This window comes from Betta splendens, chromosome 13, assembly GCF_900634795.4.
Source record: "Betta splendens chromosome 13, fBetSpl5.4, whole genome shotgun sequence".
Taxonomy (NCBI): Eukaryota; Metazoa; Chordata; class Actinopteri; order Anabantiformes; family Osphronemidae; genus Betta; species Betta splendens.
In genome coordinates this window covers 14,994,789-15,013,100 of record NC_040893.2, presented here as the reverse complement: position 1 = coordinate 15,013,100, position 18,312 = coordinate 14,994,789, and the positions used below count along the sequence as shown (strand labels likewise).

The 18,312-nt window shown below is 44.9% G+C and overlaps 2 protein-coding genes and 1 long non-coding RNA gene across 3 annotated transcripts; all 3 read left to right on the top strand.

Moving 5' to 3' along the window:
* Window positions 1-914: 914 nt before the first annotated feature.
* Window positions 915-5,209, top strand: LOC114868138 (uncharacterized). The gene is made up of 4 exons (XR_003787987.3): window positions 915-1,081; window positions 2,288-2,489; window positions 2,602-2,732; window positions 4,034-5,209. It is a non-coding gene; the product is annotated as an uncharacterized LOC114868138 (long non-coding RNA).
* Window positions 5,210-7,907: 2,698 nt separating this feature from the next.
* On the top strand, window positions 7,908-9,988 carry LOC114868676 (retinol-binding protein 2-like). The gene is made up of 4 exons (XM_029172474.2): window positions 7,908-8,050; window positions 9,021-9,199; window positions 9,393-9,494; window positions 9,824-9,988. The coding sequence occupies exons 1-4, from the start codon at window positions 7,978-7,980 to the stop codon at window positions 9,875-9,877; spliced, it is 408 nt and encodes a 135-aa protein (XP_029028307.1). The 5' UTR covers window positions 7,908-7,977; the 3' UTR covers window positions 9,878-9,988.
* A 623-nt stretch (window positions 9,989-10,611) lies between these two features.
* Window positions 10,612-18,175, top strand: LOC114868254 (coatomer subunit beta'-like). The gene is made up of 22 exons (XM_055514144.1): window positions 10,612-10,630; window positions 11,161-11,298; window positions 11,378-11,464; window positions 11,555-11,681; window positions 11,766-11,914; window positions 12,131-12,277; window positions 12,424-12,523; window positions 12,606-12,748; window positions 13,230-13,429; window positions 13,503-13,613; window positions 13,699-13,787; window positions 13,976-14,082; window positions 14,158-14,301; window positions 14,409-14,539; window positions 14,648-14,855; window positions 15,151-15,261; window positions 15,502-15,716; window positions 15,809-15,901; window positions 16,102-16,282; window positions 16,402-16,473; window positions 16,768-17,772; window positions 17,874-18,175. Exons 1-22 carry the CDS (start codon window positions 10,628-10,630, stop codon window positions 17,877-17,879), a joined length of 3,567 nt encoding a protein of 1,188 aa, XP_055370119.1. The 5' UTR covers window positions 10,612-10,627; the 3' UTR covers window positions 17,880-18,175.
* Window positions 18,176-18,312: the final 137 nt, after the last annotated feature.

Here is an 18,312-nt window from a genome sequence, read left to right as displayed (position 1 = left end):
AAACGGTTTTGTCACAGTGCAGTGCAGTTGAACCGGCTTCACTCAAAGAGTCCGACACCGCTCACGTGACTTTCACCACCCGAGCTGAGGTGTTTCACTCATTCTGACACTTGGTGGGTCTGCACGCTGTGTGCATCCTGTCTAAGTGTGATGCTGCAGTGCTCAGGTGCAGCAGTCCCTCTGTATCGTCCTCCCACCACGTCTACTGCACAGACAGTGACTGCATGAACAGGTGAGGACAGATCATGAAGTGTTATTCCTCACTCAACAACAAGCTTGACATCGGTCCCAACTCATCCTCCTAACGCTCCTGAGCCCTTGTGTTAGGACCAACCCTGATTGAATACCGCGTTCACTTTGAAATAATTACTCAAAACCTCAGTCAAACCCATGTCTCCATCCTGGCGCAGGAACAAAAGCCTGAGGTGTGAATTGTCACACAGAGACAGTTCTGCTGATAATTGACTGAAGGAATGCCAGGCTCTTAATGATGAACATGGAAACACTCCACTGTGCAGCTTCAAATGGCTTCAGCCGCCTAATGGCGGTGTGGGGAAAAATGAGCTCACATAAGGCAAGGGAGGTAATGTAGCTTCCAGCTCAGCTCATTTTCTCCAAACGAAAGAGATAATCTGGACCCCCCGAAGGCCTCAGAGATTGAAAGCTTCACAAGCGGAAAGGCCAAATAACTAAGAGAAATTAGATGAGAAGCGCCGTCCTGCTCCCACCCCGCACATCAGAGGCACCGACGCCGTCCACGTGCTCACAGAGCGGAATAAACCCAAAACAACAATCTATATTTTGACTTTATTCTTCTGCTTTCCACCCCCTCCTTCCTTTTTAATCATCCACTTCCTCCGCCCGTCCCCCGCCACCAGCTTTCTTTGCGCTTTACAGGGCGGAATGCGGAAACGCACAATGTTTGTGACAACTGGCTCTCCTCCAGTCCCGCTCCAGATGGAATGGACCGGCACCCGCCTGTCGCGGCAGCAGCCCTGCTCCTCGCTTCCACTCTCCTCCACACTGAAAGCAGCACAGCTCGCGGGCCGCGCGCCGTTTGAAGGCACCTACAAAGCGTGAGGTGATACAAATGCAAGTGCGACTCGGGAGTTGTTATAACACAGATCCCATTCTGGTGCTTGAGTTGCACCGAAGCATCGTAACTGATGCTGTTTCTGTATTTATTAAATACTCCTGTCAATCAACATCATATTAATGCTATATGAACCAAACAGCACTGTATGTTTAGCAGTGGAACCTTTGGGCCTGAATACGTGGGACAGTTTTCTTCTGTTTAGCTTATGTTGTGTAGCATAGATGGTTGAAATATTATGGAACAGACATAAATTTATTTTCATTTTTAATGGACGTGTTCTTGGAGGCTCGTTTTCAGGACGGCAGGCTTAGACTCGGCTCGGTAACCAGCCATGCATCCATCACTGACAGAACATCCACAGGAGCTGCTTTATAATTTCCAAGCAAGGCAAATATCCCACATGTCGTAAGAATAAGTGTAGAGCCTTAAATTCATGCATATTGTTTCCTTTTTTTGCATAATTTAGTTTGTGCCTTAAAAAAACTTTGTGGAAATTACAGGAAACAAAAAAGTAAACAACAGTAAAACATATTTATGTTCAGTTAAGATGAAAAGCCGACGCATCCTCCTGCTCCACTGAGGACGTGACCACAGTCGTCTCTAACCTTTTCTAATGCATAAAACAAACAGCGCTGTCGCTTCTTCTTAATGTTTTTCCGCACGGGTCTCCATAATTCAAAGGTCTGACAGGCACCCTCGACTCTGTCATCCTGCTGCGTCCTCTTCCTCAGAAGTGATTTAGGTGCACTCGGCAGAAGAATGAGCACCACCAGCTGTGTCTCCCCGTGAGCCGGCGCTCATCGTTTGCATCATTTGCATTTTTCTGCTTAATTTCTTGAATTCTTCCTCAAATTTGTGTGACAATTGGACCGTAACTCTTATTACTTGACGATGAATCATCTAGTATCACATCCTCTCATTTCCAATGGTAGGAACCCAGTAAAAGAGGGAAGATGAATGATAGAAAACCAGAACTATGTTTATATATATATATTGGCTGGAATATACTGGCAATAAATATAAAGTAAACAAGAAATCAGGCTAAAAAAGAAGTCTGTGTTTGTTCGTGTGATTCATTACCCGGCACTATTACAGTAATCACCACCACTCGCACAAAAACAAAGAAGGAAAAGCTGAACTAATGTTTTTCCTCCACCTTCATTCTTCGGCGCGTCTGGCGCCACGCTGCAGAATGTGATTCTGGACACCCTCAGCCCGGATGATCCCTCAGGACCCGCAGCCCTTTCCCAGCTCCACACAGGAACTCCTATGCATTATGCATCACCACCCAGGCCTGTTTCAGAGCCGAGAAGTAAAGAAAACGGAGAGAAACAGAGCTTCCCAGACTCCTGCAATCAGTCCCACAGCTGCTCCGGCTTCTGCGGAAAATGGGGTAACGCTCCGACTGTGCGGAATTACCAAGAGGAAAACGTGAAATATTTAGCACTGTCATCCTCGTCATCCATCCCATTCAGCCGTCCATCTATTCTCTTCTCACTTTCTAGTCCAAAGATCCTGAGGGAGAAAAGGGAGAACTTACACTGCTTCCGCCTTCACATGGAGGAGGTTGCGATCAGAAGATCCACCCAAGTGGGAAACAAAGGGATGTGGGACCTGATTTAGTTTAGAGCTAAAGGTGAGTACAGTTAGCTACTGTAGCGTTAACAGGCATTTACAGTAAGATAAACACAAGCTCACGCGTCCATGCAAACGTTCGTAGCAGGAGACACAATTCAAAGGCCATAGGTTTGAAGCAGCACTTTTACATAGGCCTGACCTCAGTCCGGGTTTATAAAGTGCCTTGTTTTGTGGGATGTGAATGCACCAAGGCTGACCCACCGGCAGACCCATTATTTCCTGCTAGGAGCCGCTGAATGGACCGGCCCGGTCCTCACCCGCTGTCTGACATTTCTAAGGCTTCGAGCGAGTGTTTGCGGCGCGCCGGCGCGCTGCCGCGCATTCTTCTTTCTGAGCGCGCGATCTCGGCTAACGCTCGGCGCTTTTCATCTCGTACTGACACGCGTAACGTCAGCGCTGAGCGTCTTCGCTTCTCAAAGGCTTCCGTCAGGAGGAATAAAGGCCAAAAAATCATCCTATTGTGTGGGAACACTGGGACTCGTTCAATTCTCAGAGGGACATGAAAGCACACAGCAAGACACTGCACTATTAGAGTCCATGGGTGGGATGGAATACATTATGAATATGTCTAGTCTCTGCTGAAATCTATGACTAAGGTTCCATAACAAAGAGCAGTCGTCTGTCTCAGTCATTGTCTCCTCGGAGGATGGTGATTAATCTGACCTTAGCGGCTTTAAAACGGCGGGAACGGGAAGGCGGAGCCGAGGGGCCTGACGGAGCAGAGGCGCCCAAACGTAAAGGTGACGCTAACGAAGCCAATCACGCGGGCGCCGGAGCGGCGTTGTGACACGGCGACACAGGACGCAGGCGCCAAACGTGATGACCCGCCGCTTAGGTTAGCGCTAAGGAACTCCAGTCTCGAAGGGTTCCAAATCGCAGGATTATTCCACGGGCTGTCGCCCGCGATCGGCGGCGCGTGTTCGAGAGCAGACGCATTCATTTGCTGCAGATAAGACGTGTCGCAGGGTGCGAAACGCGGCGTGAAAATGCCCGACCACATCTGACGCACAATAACGTATTGTCAACCTGCAGATTAACGTCAGTGCAAAGGGAGGCTTGACGCGTTCGCTGCTCCAAGGTTATACAAGCAGAATGCAGAATGAATCCGCTGCCATGCATTATTAAATCTACTCTAATTTCATTTGCAGAAGTTTATGAGATCCTGTGTACATGTGCCAGCACGCGTTAGCATGGGTCCTCTCTCTTATCATATTATCACATCATCACGTACTGCAGCATCACATATCATTCATTATCTCTTCTGTTCACTGTTATGTCCACTTTTTCACTCATTCTTAGACTCAGCGACGGCGTTACATGTGTCAGCACCGTCTCAGCCCACGCTTAGTGCCACTTATGGACCCTGTGAATAGAATTCTCAGAGTCATCCCAACCACATTTCTGACGAGGCCGCCTGTCAGGCACCAGACGGCTGTGAGTCATCCTGACTTTGATCACAGCGTAACACGTACCACTCCTTTGCACAAGAGCCGGCCGGATATTACTACATCTGCCTATGAGGCGCTTTGAATTACGCTGTGTGTACCAACATTGCCTCAGTGTGGTGAAATGAAGGAAAAGTTGTGTGAGGTTTAGAAAATGTGTAAGACAAAGACATTAGAGTTCACAACTCAGCTAAATGGAAAGTATTGTACTGTATATACAGTAGGTTTGTTAGAGGCTATTCAGATTAACATTGTGTTGATTCGTAAACAAATTTATCACCATCCAAGTAGACACTAAGCTCGTCTGTTTCACAGTTGTGTGTCTGTGATTGCAACCATTCACTGTTGTTACAAGCTCAGCAAACAGCTTCACACTATCACTATCATCACATTGTGACACATTGTTTCACATTGTGTGAAATGTATCATGTATCATACGTCTGTATCTGTCACTAACAAAGCAAATCCACTGACTGATCTCACTTCTCTAAACTTATACTTACTTACTAATGCAGCAGTCATGAAACCAACGTTTACGAGGTTAAGGTGTTGGACCTGTCTTAAAAATTTGTGTTGTGGTCGTGGTGGGTAGTTATGTTGTGCCGAAACATTAGAAGTACCTATGAACGCCAGTAACTGATATTTGCCCTGAATTTTAAAGCTGCATCATGTGCATGTTTATACAGAATTGAAAATGAATGACAGACATGACGTATCATCTTCATGTCTGTATTGTCTTTTTCAATGGGTCAGGTACAAGCTGACTCTCTCTCTCTCTCTCTCTCTCTCTCTCTCTCTCTCTCTCTCTCTCTCTCTCTCTCTCTCTCTCTTTCTTTCGGCCGCTCTTCTTTCCATCCTGTATTTTTTATTGTCCCTTGATATTACAAAGTTTGTAAACTCTATTTTCTGCATCACATCCCAGCTAAATAATAGATTAAAAACAACCTTGCATTTTTTGATTTGTTTGGAAAATTATGCATCTTAATTAAACGGAGTGCAACACAGTGTGTGAACTTGAACCTGAATAATTAAAAAACTTCACGTTTTCACAAAGTGTTTTTGCATATTTTGCCATTTTATTCAACACAGATTAGCATTAGCTCACTGCTTGAGAGCTTCTACAATATTAACATCAGGATGATGACTTTGCTTTATTTCAAGCTTTACCCAATATATTATGGAACACCTTTTGTGGTTAGTTTCAAACTGTATGGAGTCAAATTAGGGTCAGATTACATTTGTGTGTACTGTACGTAAACCTACCTGTGCATGCGTAACCAGATTTGTGCTTGCAGATTCAGTGAGGCTATACCATGATTACACTTTGGGGCATTAAATGCACTAAGAACTATACACGAAGAACTGCATTACATATTACATATGCATTACATATCAATGCATATGTATGCATATGTTAGCCTGTCGGCTAACATGCTGCATTGACGTACGATAGAAACACCCGTTTAACGTTCGTGCAACTGCATCACCTCACAAGAGTAAAGTCACACTTCATACACATGAATATGAGCCATCATCATTAAAAATAATTAAAGCCATCAGTCAGTGGACTAGCTTGTTGCTGCTTGTGTAGCTTACAGGATCTGCTGTGCCACGTCAAAGAACTGCGACAACTTCCTTGTTCATTAGCCAATCAGAGCGTGGAGGCAGATTAAGAAGACGTTAATTAACTTTTAAATTTAACCATGATTTTTGTGTAATTTTAACGCCCCAAATTATAAGTGTAATCATGGTATAGCCCCACTAAGTCTACAAGTACAAATCTGGTTACGCACGCACAGAACGGTTAACACACACACAAATCTAATCTGACCCTAATTTGACTCCATACACATGGCAGGAAATGATATTGCAGATCTATAATAGACAGATAAACGTTTCTTTGTTAAACCAGGGTATTAACTTCAATTACAGATACATTACATCCGCACGGCTGCCAAATTCGTAACAGCCTACTTATGTGTTGATAAAAGAATAAAAAAATAAAAGAACAAAGACTAAACCTGCCATAAAATTTAATGGCTTGATGCTGAAGGTAAACTGAATGAATGTGCAACAATCTCAGAGGCGGTTATTTAGACTGTTTCACACAGTTTCTGTAACTGTGCCGCAGACCCACTATTTTATATTTAGCATCACCGACACTGTGCACAGAATTTGGCTGGTGAGAAAACACGGAGCGGTGCAGACAATGTGTTTCAGAGCTGTTGGAAGGTGAAAGAGTGCAGTTGGACATTGCAGCTGGTCTTTGCCTGTGTTACTGTAGATCAAAGCTTATCAGCTCTGATAAACAAAGGAACAAACTGTGCGCTTTGACCTTTGACCCTTCAAATGCAACCACATCAACATCGAAGATCAAAATGATGTCACGGTGTAGATAGGGCACAGTAGCTTTGCAGTTTTGAAACCATTTCACAACCACAAGCTTTTTTTCCCCGTTTTTAACTTCATGCTCAGTTTCCCAGAAAAGGATTCAGCGATTGTACTGCAGTGAGAGAAAACAGTAACTACTTAGAGAAACATCAGAGAAAGAACAGAGAGGACTTCATTACAGATTGAGAAGACTGCAACCAACCAGCAAACACTGGGTCAGACATACACATTAGCATGAATGCTAAATGTGCATAAATGTTATAGCTCCCTGCTGCTGATAAAGAACCTCCAGTCGATTCAAGGAAGGGTATCTTATCTTTAAATGACTCCTTGACTTGAAGTCAAGAAATCTTGAGCAATTCTCTGAGGTGCGAATATCAATGAATTGTGGAGTTGCATTTGAATCAACGACACTTCCTCCCTCTAACTTGAAATCTTTGCTCACTGACATGAAACCAGATAGAAATCTAACCACTACAATGGCAAAAACATACATGAACCTGGGTGCGAGCTACAGTCAGAGCTCAGATCTGGCCCTCTCATCGCTCCTGTGGTTTAAAGTTCTGGTATAAGCGATTTCTTTAAAGGGAGGATCACAAATGTTTGGACTATACATCATCATAGTGGGTTTGAAGGTTACTTCATTCACAAAAACAAGGCATTTAATGTACTCAGTTCCAGCTACTGTCATTTTAGTAGCATTTAAAACTAGTTCAACTGTGGCAAATTTGTAAGTCTTGCAGAACATTTCAGTGACTTTCTGTCTCTCTTACAGATTCATATTGTCTTTCCAAGCTCCTTCACTTGCCTTAAGATCTCCTTGGAGTAGGTCCAGTCAAACAGCTGCCAAATGTACTGTATGTAGTAACTAGGGCTTGGTCTGTGCCAGGTCAGATAACTGCTTGTCCACCAATTGTCCTCAAAAAAGCTATAATTCAAAAAAGATACAGCAAATGCCATATTTTAGTAAAAGTCTAAACTTTTACACATCTTTTTTATTCATTGTGGTACTGTTTAAAAATCCAAATAAGCAGTAGAAGAAGGATAAAAAATCTGTCACTGTCCAAAAACTGTACCTGAATTACTGAAGCGTTTTCAGTGTGCCACATACTGTAAATCTGAACTTTATATCACATACTAACGCACACATGTCCACTACTCTGAGGGAATTATCTGCCGGACCCTGTCCTTTGGTCCACACACACACGCACACACACACACACACACACACACACACACACACACACACACACACACCACACACACACACACACACACACACACACACGCACGCGCACACACCCAAACGCACAGTGTATAAAAGGGGCTGGGCCTTGAACTGTCTTGCTCAGTGTGACCAACAAATCCAAAGGCAAACTTCTATCTCCACTCACACACTCATAAAAAATGCCTGCAGACTACAATGGACGCTGGGAGATGGTGAAAAATGAAAACTTTGAGGAAGTGATGAAGGCCCTCGGTAAGTACTGTACCACTCCAGCGTAAGGCAAGACTGGCGTAGGGGCAAACAGTAAGTCCTATTAAAAAAAGAGATCGTCAGATGGTTACATATCAAGAAGCAGTGAGGCAAAGAGGAAGGAATGAGCAGGAAATGACAGTGAGAGATAGAAGAAGTGAGACAGAAAGAGAAAGAGAGGGAGAAAGAGGAATCCTGTGGCGTTTTTTCATTTCCTCATTGAGGATTTGCCATCAGGCAAAGTTAACCTCCACTGTGTGAGCAGGTGCCATCTGTTATCGTGCCCAAATAAATATTGATTCACTCCTCTCTGCTCTTCTGTCCTCGCGATGTGCAGAAGTCAACACCGGTTGTGACGCTGGATCAGAAAAAGCAGGAGGGAGTGCAGCACTTGACTCCACTCTCCTGCGTGTGTCACATCATCGATCGCGGCCCGGAAAACTTTCATTATTCATGACTTTATTTGCAATTCAAAAAAAAAAGTCAGCTCACACAAAATCCAGGAAATCCGGAAATCTCTGCACATCATTCCCATCAAGCGGATAGAAAATTTACACCCTCATGGGAATAAATCAAAAATCTGATTTAGATGGGCAAATATATGGAGCTCATCTGCAGGAGAGATGGAAAGAAATTGAATTTTGACTTAAGGGAAATGGGATATGAATATCTAAATGGAGAGGATGGGTGGCTCTATTGGTCGCAAACGGTGCAGAGGAAATATCCAGGTATATCCATATTCCAGGTCAGAGCAAGGTCATATTTAAGGGATAAATGAGACTGTCGGGAGGACCAGTATGAGAGGAATCGCAATAAGTGGCCTGTGGTTTCATGTGTGTTTGTCAGTGCGTGCTTGTGTTGTGTCTGTGCGCACAAAGACGTAGTTAGTTAAGGAGTCAAAGCGCCAGAAGACATCCAAGGTGACTTTACCCTCACGTGAAATCCTGTAAATTGTTTTTCTACATGCCTGCAGACATTGACTTTGCCACTAGAAAGATAGCGACGCACCTGCATCAGACAAAGGTGATTGTCCAGAATGGAGATAAGTTCGAAACGAAGACCCTGAGCACCTTCAGGAACTACGAGGTCAACTTCACCGTGGGGGAGGAGTTTGAGGAGCACACGAAGGGCCTGGACAACCGAAAGGTCAAGGTGGGTCCGCTGACCTTGAGCGCGTTCATTTTTTCCCCAGACAAACTGGGTGAAAGTGGGCTTTATTATGTAATGATGACACCCGTGTGTGTGTGTGTGTGTGTGTGTGTGTGTGTGTGTGTGTGTGTGTGTGTGTGTGTGTGTGTGTGTGTGTGTGTGTGTGTGTGTGTGTGTGCGTGTGTGTGTGCGGCAGACGCTGGTCACCTGGGACGGGGACAAGCTGCTGTGCGTCCAGAAAGGGGAGAAAGAAAACCGCGGCTGGACGCACTGGATCGAGGGAGACCTGCTGTACCTGGTGAGAGAGGGGAACAGTGGGTACCGCGGGAAACAGATGTGCTGCCGTATGTAACAGCGTGTGCCAGGAAACGAGAGGATCCTCTGTGATCACACCTGCACAGCAGCAGCAGGACCTGTAAATGTAAAAACCACAGACTAAACGCTCGCGAGAAAACACCTGCTCCCTTCGTAACCTGCAGTCGTGTCACACTGCTGTGTCTCTTATCTTCGGGTGATAATGAGCAAAGATCATAAATAACTATTTGAAAGCTCTGGGTCAAGCACCAACAGGTTTGTGTAACGTTGTACTACACTGGACTCAGTTTAAAGGTCTGTTCTCTCTTTCAGGAAATCAGGGTCATGGATAAAGTCTGCCTCCAAGTATTTAAGAAGGCCCAGTAACATTTTACCTGCACTGAAGTGTCAGCTGTTGCATGTTGCTGTCTATTTATACTATAATTGTGAATAATGCAGCTGTTAAGACTTGTAATAAATTCATTTAATACAACTGTGTTAATTGCATTTTATTGTTGTGTTATAGCATTGCCACGCATACAGACATATGCCTATTAGTATTATACAATTGTTGAGGGTGACAAAAATTGTGTGGTTATTTTGCAACGTCTGCATTTTTTTTCCATCGCAGAGTCGACTTACAGGTTCAGGGCACGTTCTGCTGCTCCACCGGGTCCTCAGCTGCTCACAGGAAGAGCCGAAAGGATCCACGTCGCACGTGCGTCAAGCTAGACGGCGAGAGGAGGCTATACACCGGAAGTTGCAGTCTTTACCGTGGCAGACAGGCGAAAGCCTATCCCCTAGATATTTTGAAATGCGCAAACAAATAAAATAAAAGCAGCAATATCACCACAAGTTGTGGTTGTGAAATGGTTTCCGCAAAAAATGTGAAGGGTGCCGAATAGGATTATGCATACAACATAGAATATCTGGTTTACCCATTTCTCATTTGTACAAGTGCGTCTATAAATAGTTTTTTTATAGTTCTGAAGATTGTGTAATCAACTACGGTGCTTTTCAAATTAATCTAACCGCTTTGAGATTTATTTTGAAAAAGCAATAACGGAACTAGATTTAGTGTCACTACGAATTTACATAACTTTTTTCGCGTTCCACAGAAGGAGCGGTCGTGAAACCATGGTAGGTAAAATAAAAGCCTTTTAATTATTTTATTATTATAGCAAATACTTTACAATTGTTATTACTTTTAATATATTAAATACTTAATGGAACTTGTGCCTGTGTGAGTACCTTTTTAATAACTATTTTATTCCATAAAATGTAAATTTCATGCAAAGCATGCAAAAACTGTTTTATTGAGCAGTTTATTCATAAAACTTGAGGAATTGTAAAAAAAAAAAACGAAAAGGTGTAGGTAAAAGCTGCAGCAATTCACATAAAATGAAGAGAAATGAAAAACTTCAGATTTACTTCTACATGAAAAGACTTGAAAGGACAAAGTGATCCTGGTGCAGGCATGCATAGAAAATGTGGAATGGGACAACAGAAAACCACCTCCATAACTATCTCCAGAGCCTCAAACAGATCAGATGGCAATATTATAAATCTAACATTAGTCTTCCTGGTTTACAGGTTGAATTTACACAGTGGAATTGAATTATTTGCTTATTATAGTGGGGGGGTTGAGTTACTGTTGTCTTTGTCTACAGCCTCTACGGTTGGACATCAAGCGGAAGCTGACGGCTCGGTCAGACCGGGTGAAGAGTGTGGATCTGCACCCCACCGAGCCGTGGATGGTGGTCGGCCTCTACAGCGGCAGCGTGCTGGTGTGGAACCGTGAGAGTCAGGTCACTAATCAATCTCATCGTTTAGCGAGTCATCACACACGCCTGTGGTTTAATGCCGATCTGTCTTTAATGGGTGCAGACCATAGTGAAAAGCTTCGAGCTGTGCGACCTGCCAGTCAGAGCGGCCAGGTTTGTGTCCAGGAAACACTGGATCATCGCTGGAGCAGTGAGTACTGGGATGAAGGACATGTGCTGTGTGTTTATTTAGAGGAAATGCGTGTGGTAAATGTATGTGTGTGTGTGTGTGTGTGATCAGGACGACATGCAGATCCATGTGCTCAATTACAACACTCTGGAGAGAGTTCACAAGTTTGAGGCTCACGCCGACTACATTCGCTGCATCGCTGTCCACCCGACGCAGACCTACATCCTGACAAGCAGCGGTAGCAAAGACCTTCATACAGCACAAACACGTGAAACCCACTGAGACGTCTTTCACAGTACATGATTTGTGTGTGTGATTTCAGATGACATGTTGATCAAACTGTGGGACTGGGACCGAAAGTGGACGTGTAGTCAGGTGTTTGAGGGACACACACACTACGTCATGCAGGTTGTCATCAACCCAAAAGACAACAACCGGTTCGCCAGTGCCTCCCTGGACAGAACTGTGAAGGTACACACACACACACAAATACACACACACACACACACGCACGCACAAATGCATTATTGATGGGATCACAGGAAATAACCGCTTTGAAGAACTAACAGGAAATAATGTCTCTCTGCCAGTTTAGCAAGCGGTTTAACAATGACTTGCAGATTTTTTGAGTGAACCCGGTCCCATGTGTGCTGAGAGTTTGTTCACTGTGTCCATCCTCTGTTGCAGGTGTGGCAGCTCGGCTCCAGAACCCCTAACTTCACTCTGGAAGGCCACGAGAAGGGAGTCAACTGTGTGGAATATTACAGTGGAGGAGATAAGCCCTACCTCATATCAGGGGCTGACGACCACCTGGTCAAGATCTGGGACTATCAGGTACCTATTCACTCTGAATTGGCTTTTCTTTTGCTTTACAATCTGCATCAGTGTAGCAGATCAGGTTTTAATTGTAATTTCCTCTCTTCTGTCTAACTGTTGCCAGTGTGTGACTTAACGTCCGTACGTGTTACTTCATTTACCAGAATAAAACATGTGTTCAGACTCTGGAGGGTCACACCCAGAATGTGACCTGTGTCAGCCTCCACCCTGAGCTGCCAATCATCCTCACAGGCTCTGAGGACGGTGGGTTGTGTATTTTTGTACAGCATCGCACAAGCAAACTGAATCTATTTTTTATATGTTTTTAATTTTTTCGATTTATCAGGCACGATTCGGTTGTGGCACTCCAACACCTTCCGACAGGAAAACACACTGAACTACGGGATGGAGCGGGTGTGGTGCATGTGTGTCCGACCTGGCTCCAACAGTGTGGCTTTGGGCTATGACGAAGGCAGCATCATCATCAAGGTATAATGTGTTGTTTTCGACCAGATCATTATCAGCACTACCTACATTGTATTTTTCAGGCATTAGTCTACAAACAATGGAAGAGGCCTTCATACCTAAACTCCTGATTTTATACAGTAATGAAGTGCTTAAGGAGGGCTCTTTTAACTAAAGGGTCCTGAAGGCTGCAGCTGGCAGCAGCTGAAACAATCAATAATGTCAGAACATTGGGTGTTATCAACACATTTTAATCTGAAAACAGCTTTTTAGATTAGTAAAGCCCACAAATCCCCAGAGAAGATGGAGGGCACGGCCTTTCTGTGCCCTGCAGAGCTACAACCACATAAAAATATATTAACCTTAGTCGGAGATTGTAATATACAAGATTGCTTTACGTTAGATGGAATATAGTTGAGCTGTGTTATTAGAAATATCTCCCCATCATTGCTATTATCTCTAAACTTTACCTTTTCCACATCTTTCGTCTCCCTCTCTGTCTCAGCTGGGGCGGGAGGAGCCGGCCATGTCCATGGACTCCGGCGGGAAGGTCACGTGGGCTCGACACTTTGAGGTGCAGCAGGCCAACCTGAAGGTGGTGGGAGGGGCCGAGACCCGGGACGGGGAGCGGCTGCAGCTGGCTGTGAAAGACATGGGAAGCTGTGACATTTACCCCCAGACGATCCAGCACAGCCCCAACGGGAGGTGAGACGCCCGACTGCGGGTTTGCCTTGGCTCCCACCTGGGTGCGTGACCCTTAGTCCGTCTTTGGGTGTAGATTTGTAGCCGTGTGCGGAGACGGGGAGTTCATCATCTACACCGCCGTGGCCCTGAGGAACAAGAGCTTCGGCACGGCTCAGGAGTTTGTCTGGTCCCACGACTCCTCACAGTAAGTCCTAAACGCCTCGAACAAAAGGCTTCTGTATGTCCTGGATATGCAAGTGCTGCTGCCAGTGCATGAATTGTATTCACAGATATGCTATAAGAGAAGGCACCAGTACGATAAAAATATTCAAGAACTTCAAAGAAAAGATGGTCTTTAAACCTGCCTTTGGGTCAGAAGGTGAGCTTCATTTCCTGTTTTGTTTGAATTGACACGCTCTATGCATGAACATAGTCATTCAGTGTGTGTGTGTGTGTGTGTGTGTGTGTGTGTGTGTGTGTGTGTGTGTGTGTGTGTGTGTGTGTGTGTGTGTGTGTGTGTGTGTGTGTGTGTGTGTGTGTGTGTGTGTCACACTGGTTCCTGTGCAGGTATCTTTGGTGGCTTCCTGCTGGGAGTGAGGTCAAACAGTGGCTTGACCTTCTACGACTGGGAGAGTTCGGAACTGATTCGTCGTATTGAGATCCAGCCCAAGCATGTCAGTTGTACTCCAGTGTTTGCATACAGTGCATTTTGGTCTGCTTGGAATTGTTTACTATATTGCCTCCTTTAGATTTTCTGGTCTGGCTCAGGGGACTTGGTGTGTATCGCCACAGACGAGTCTTTCTTTGTGCTGCGCTACCTGCCAGACATGGTGTCAGCAGCTCAGGAAAACAAGGAAAAGATGACAGAGGGGGGGATTGAGGACGCCTTCGAGGTGAAAGGCCCAGTGCATGCTGTTGTTTATATTCCCTGAAAGACTGAGACTTACATTGAAATATGTGTACCAGCTACTGCATGTTGGTGTATTTCTTGGCGCTTCAGGTAATGGGTGAGGTCCATGAGGTGGTGAGGACAGGGGTTTGGGTCGGAGACTGCTTCATCTACACCAGCTCCGTTGACAGACTCAACTACTATGTTGGAGGAGAAATCATTACTATTGCTCACATGGACAGGTACATTGCATGACTTCATATATTTTTTATTACATATCATGCTACATTGTAGTCTATCATAATCATGCAACATATACCAGTACAATAAAGTGGGTTTCACCGATGCAGGACTATGTATCTACTGGGTTACATCCCTAAGGACGACCGCCTCTACCTTGGAGACAAGGAGCTGAACGTTGTCAGCTACTCCCTGCTGCTGTCTGTGCTGGAATACCAGACAGCCATCATGAGGAGGGACTTCACAACAGCTGACAAGGTTCTGCCCACAATCCCAAGGGAGCAGAGGACCAGGGTAGCCGACTTCCTGGAGAAACAGGTATGCGTTTCCTCCAACCCTGTGTCAGCTTGGACTAGTTATATATTCAGGTTTTGGATGAATGTGCAATTTACTAAACATCAGGCAACCAGATGGAATAAAACCTCCAGGCAGAATTCCTGTGTGTTTCATTTAAAAAGGTTTTATCCAGTGAATGGCTTTGCTCCTCGTGAAGGCCTATGAAAGCTGCACTTTCACACACATTATGCGGGGACGTTGCTCCATCTTCCACTGCTGAGGTGCATGTGAAAAGAAAAAAAAAAGCTCTTATTGTGTGTTTGCCTTTGTTCTGCAGGGCTTCAGACAGCAAGCTCTAGCTGTTTCCACTGACCCAGAACACAAGTTTGAACTTGCTCTGCAGCTGGAAGAGGTCGGCGTAGCGTATCAACTGGCCCTGGAGGCGGAGGTGAGAGGACCTGTGCCCTCGCACACAATTGGAGTCTGTAGTTGGGCTATCGGCTAACTGTACTAATATCAGCATGATAGTTACACTAAATATTAGCAAATGATGATCTAAAGACTTTGCAGTAAAGAAGTGAACATTTTGGTTTGTTTTTTTTAAATACTCGGGTATAAATCTGTCGGCCCGACCTTTAGCCTGCACTGCTCTCTTGTCTTTCTGGCTCCTTGGCCTGTGGGGCTCCAGTCAGAGCACAAATGGAAGCAGCTGGCAGAGCTGGCCACTACAAAGTGCCAGTTTAGTCTGGCCCAGAAGTGTCTGCACCAGGCTCAGGATTATGGGGGATTACTGCTGCTGGCCACCGCCTCGGGCAATGCTGACATGATGGGCGAACTGGCCGAGGGGGCGGAAAGAAGCGGCAAGACAAATGTGGCCTTCCTCACTTATTTTATGCAGGGGAGGTGAGTGCAAGGACAGAACTCAGAGTTGGGGGGGGGGGTATCCAAGTTTTAGTAAGCTTTTTAAGCATATTTTCCTCTTTTCCCCCTTACAGACTGGACAAATGTCTGGAGCTCCTCATCAAAACAGATCGACTGCCAGAGGCTGCGTTCCTGTCAAGAACATATCTGCCTAGTCATGTGTCAAGGTAAAGTGAGCTTCTAGTATGTGCACAGTATACACATTGCACCCCAGGGTACTGATTATATCTGTTGTGTACATTAATTATTGTATTTGTCTATGGGTACCACACCACAGTGTCTGTAATTTGTAAATCCCGGAGGAAATTTGACAAGGTCAGTTTATATTATGCATCAGTATCGAGCTGTGCAGCATCTTTTCCTCCAGGGTGGTCAGTCTGTGGAAGGAAAGCCTGTCCAAGGTCAACCAGAAGGCAGCAGATGCTCTGGCTGACCCTATGCAGTACGACAACCTGTTCCCCGGCCTCCAGCGAACCTTGCTGGCTGAGCAGTACTTGAAGGAGACGCATGTCGGGGTCAGGCCCGCTGCAGAATACCCCTTCATCATGGTCAGTCAAAGACTGAGGAGCGCATTTAGAAAGTTTTAATGCATTAAGATGTGCACAGATAGAACAATGTACGCCTTGTTATGAATTTGATTTCAAATATACCTGTCTGTGTATTGTAGCCAAATGAAGACTGTAACGTTCTGGAGGAATCTATGCAATTCGTGTCTAAAGAAGCAGTCAGCGAGCCTGAGGTGAGGACCAGAACTATCCCTATCACAATGACGCTGACTCATCGTAAACACGTAAACCGAAAATGGTGGTTAGACTTTCAGTGGCAGAATCAGTTAAAATGCAACATCCACGGGCACAGCCTGTGACCCAACTACAGTGGAAATTAGAATCATCATACATGGCTCCACTGCTCCCTCTTGTGCCCGACTTTTCAAATGCACCATCACCACGACTGTCTTGATATGTCTGATTGAAGATACCAAAGCTACATAAATAGAGACTTTTTAATTTTTTTCAATTTATTTTATAAACAGGAAGTGATGAAAAGCATAAATGAAAACCTGCCAGCATCCAGGCCTGTACTTCCACCAGCAGCAGTAGAGGAGGAGACTTCGATAGAACAGGAGTTACTTATTGAGTCTCATTTAATAAAAGAAAAAGAATCACTTCCCAATGAAACTTCTTATTCTCACATCCCTACGACAGAAGAGCATGTTGAACCAGAACCGTATGAATCTGTGCCCTCAGATGAGCTTGCATCAAAACTAGAGGTGGAAGCACTAAAGGACCCTGTCACTACAGCAAAGGAGGCTTCAGTGTCTGGTGAGGAAGAAATTTTGGAGGCCATCATCAAGATTTCTTCTTTTGAGATAGTAGAGTCTAGTCTCATCAAAGATGTCAGACCGTCAGTCGAGGAGAGTGTTCAGGAAATGCTTTCTGCAGCTGATGCTGTATCCGCTGCTTGTGACTGCGAAACTTCAGCATCAGAGGTCATCATAGGAAAATATGAAGACGAAGGTAAGGCAGTAGCAACAGAAGCCGCAGCAACAGAGGATGTGCTGCTTCCTACGAGTCTGACGGTGTTTGAAGTGTCTGAATCTGTGACAGGACAGGGGCCTGACTATAAAACACAGGAAACCTATATATGTTCAGACGCCGCAGCTATTGTTGATGCAGTGGCTGATAAACACGTTTCAAAACCAGCATCATTGGAGGAGCTCAGCTCATTAGAAACGACAGCACTTTCACTGTGGGATGCGCCTGTCCCTCTCCAGACTCGTACACATGTGGCCTTTGATCTACTGCTAGACCCACTTGAACATACAGTTCCAGTGCTGGAGCCAGTTTCAGTGCCTGAAGCGGTACAAAAGAAACTGTTACCAGCCAACAGCCAGCCAGAGGACACCCTGGAGGCTGTCCTGGAGACAGAGGTCTCATCCCCAGCAGCACCACCCACAGAGAGCAGCAGAATGGAGGAAGCATGGCCTCAAAGTGCAGAACAACCTGCAGAGGACCTTGAGGAAGAGATCAGTGGGGAGGTAAACACCCTATGATAAATTTATCGGTATGAGAGGGAAACCTCTTTTCTGTTGCCTTCAATGCAAGCGTAAAACACCACTTCACTCCAAATATTTTTCAGCTGTAGAATCTGGATGATCTGGATTTGGACAACTTATATCTGGAGCAGAGTGACAACACAGACGTCAACCTGGGCGAGGATTTCCTTAGTGACTGAGGATAAAGATTCTCAAGCAAAACAACCAAAAAAGGACGGTTCCCCCTGACAATAAGCTGTCAACCAATCAACCAATGTGTCTTAAGCTTTTAAGGCATTTATTACCATTCTCAGTTGCAAGAAGACACAGATCACGGCACAGCAAGCATCTTCCAATGAAAAAAAAAAGTTATGACTTGATTTACTTGCCTGTTTAGGGGGTGTATTGTTAAAGACAGTGTTGCATATCCTGTTGCTTTTAGTTCCTACTCAAGTTACATAGGAGAATTAAATTTACTTACTTGGACCTTTAAGTCTTTTGTGTTATCCTGAACTTGTGTTAATTTAGTCTGACAACACAAAA

Bases quoted from the DNA above. Each gene is read 5' to 3' on its own strand.
- LOC114868676 (XM_029172474.2), top strand. From the start codon at position 7,978: ATGCCTGCAGACTACAATGGACGCTGGGAGATGGTGAAAAATGAAAAC. The intron at 8,051-9,020 runs GTAAGTACTGTA...ACATGCCTGCAG, and splicing joins GGAAGTGATGAAGGCCCTCG to ACATTGACTTTGCCACTAGA. The intron at 9,495-9,823 runs GTGAGAGAGGGG...TCTCTCTTTCAG, and splicing joins AGGGAGACCTGCTGTACCTG to GAAATCAGGGTCATGGATAA.
- LOC114868254 (XM_055514144.1), top strand. The intron at 11,915-12,130 runs GTACACACACAC...CCTCTGTTGCAG, and splicing joins CCCTGGACAGAACTGTGAAG to GTGTGGCAGCTCGGCTCCAG. The intron at 15,717-15,808 runs GTGAGTGCAAGG...TCCCCCTTACAG, and splicing joins ACTTATTTTATGCAGGGGAG to ACTGGACAAATGTCTGGAGC.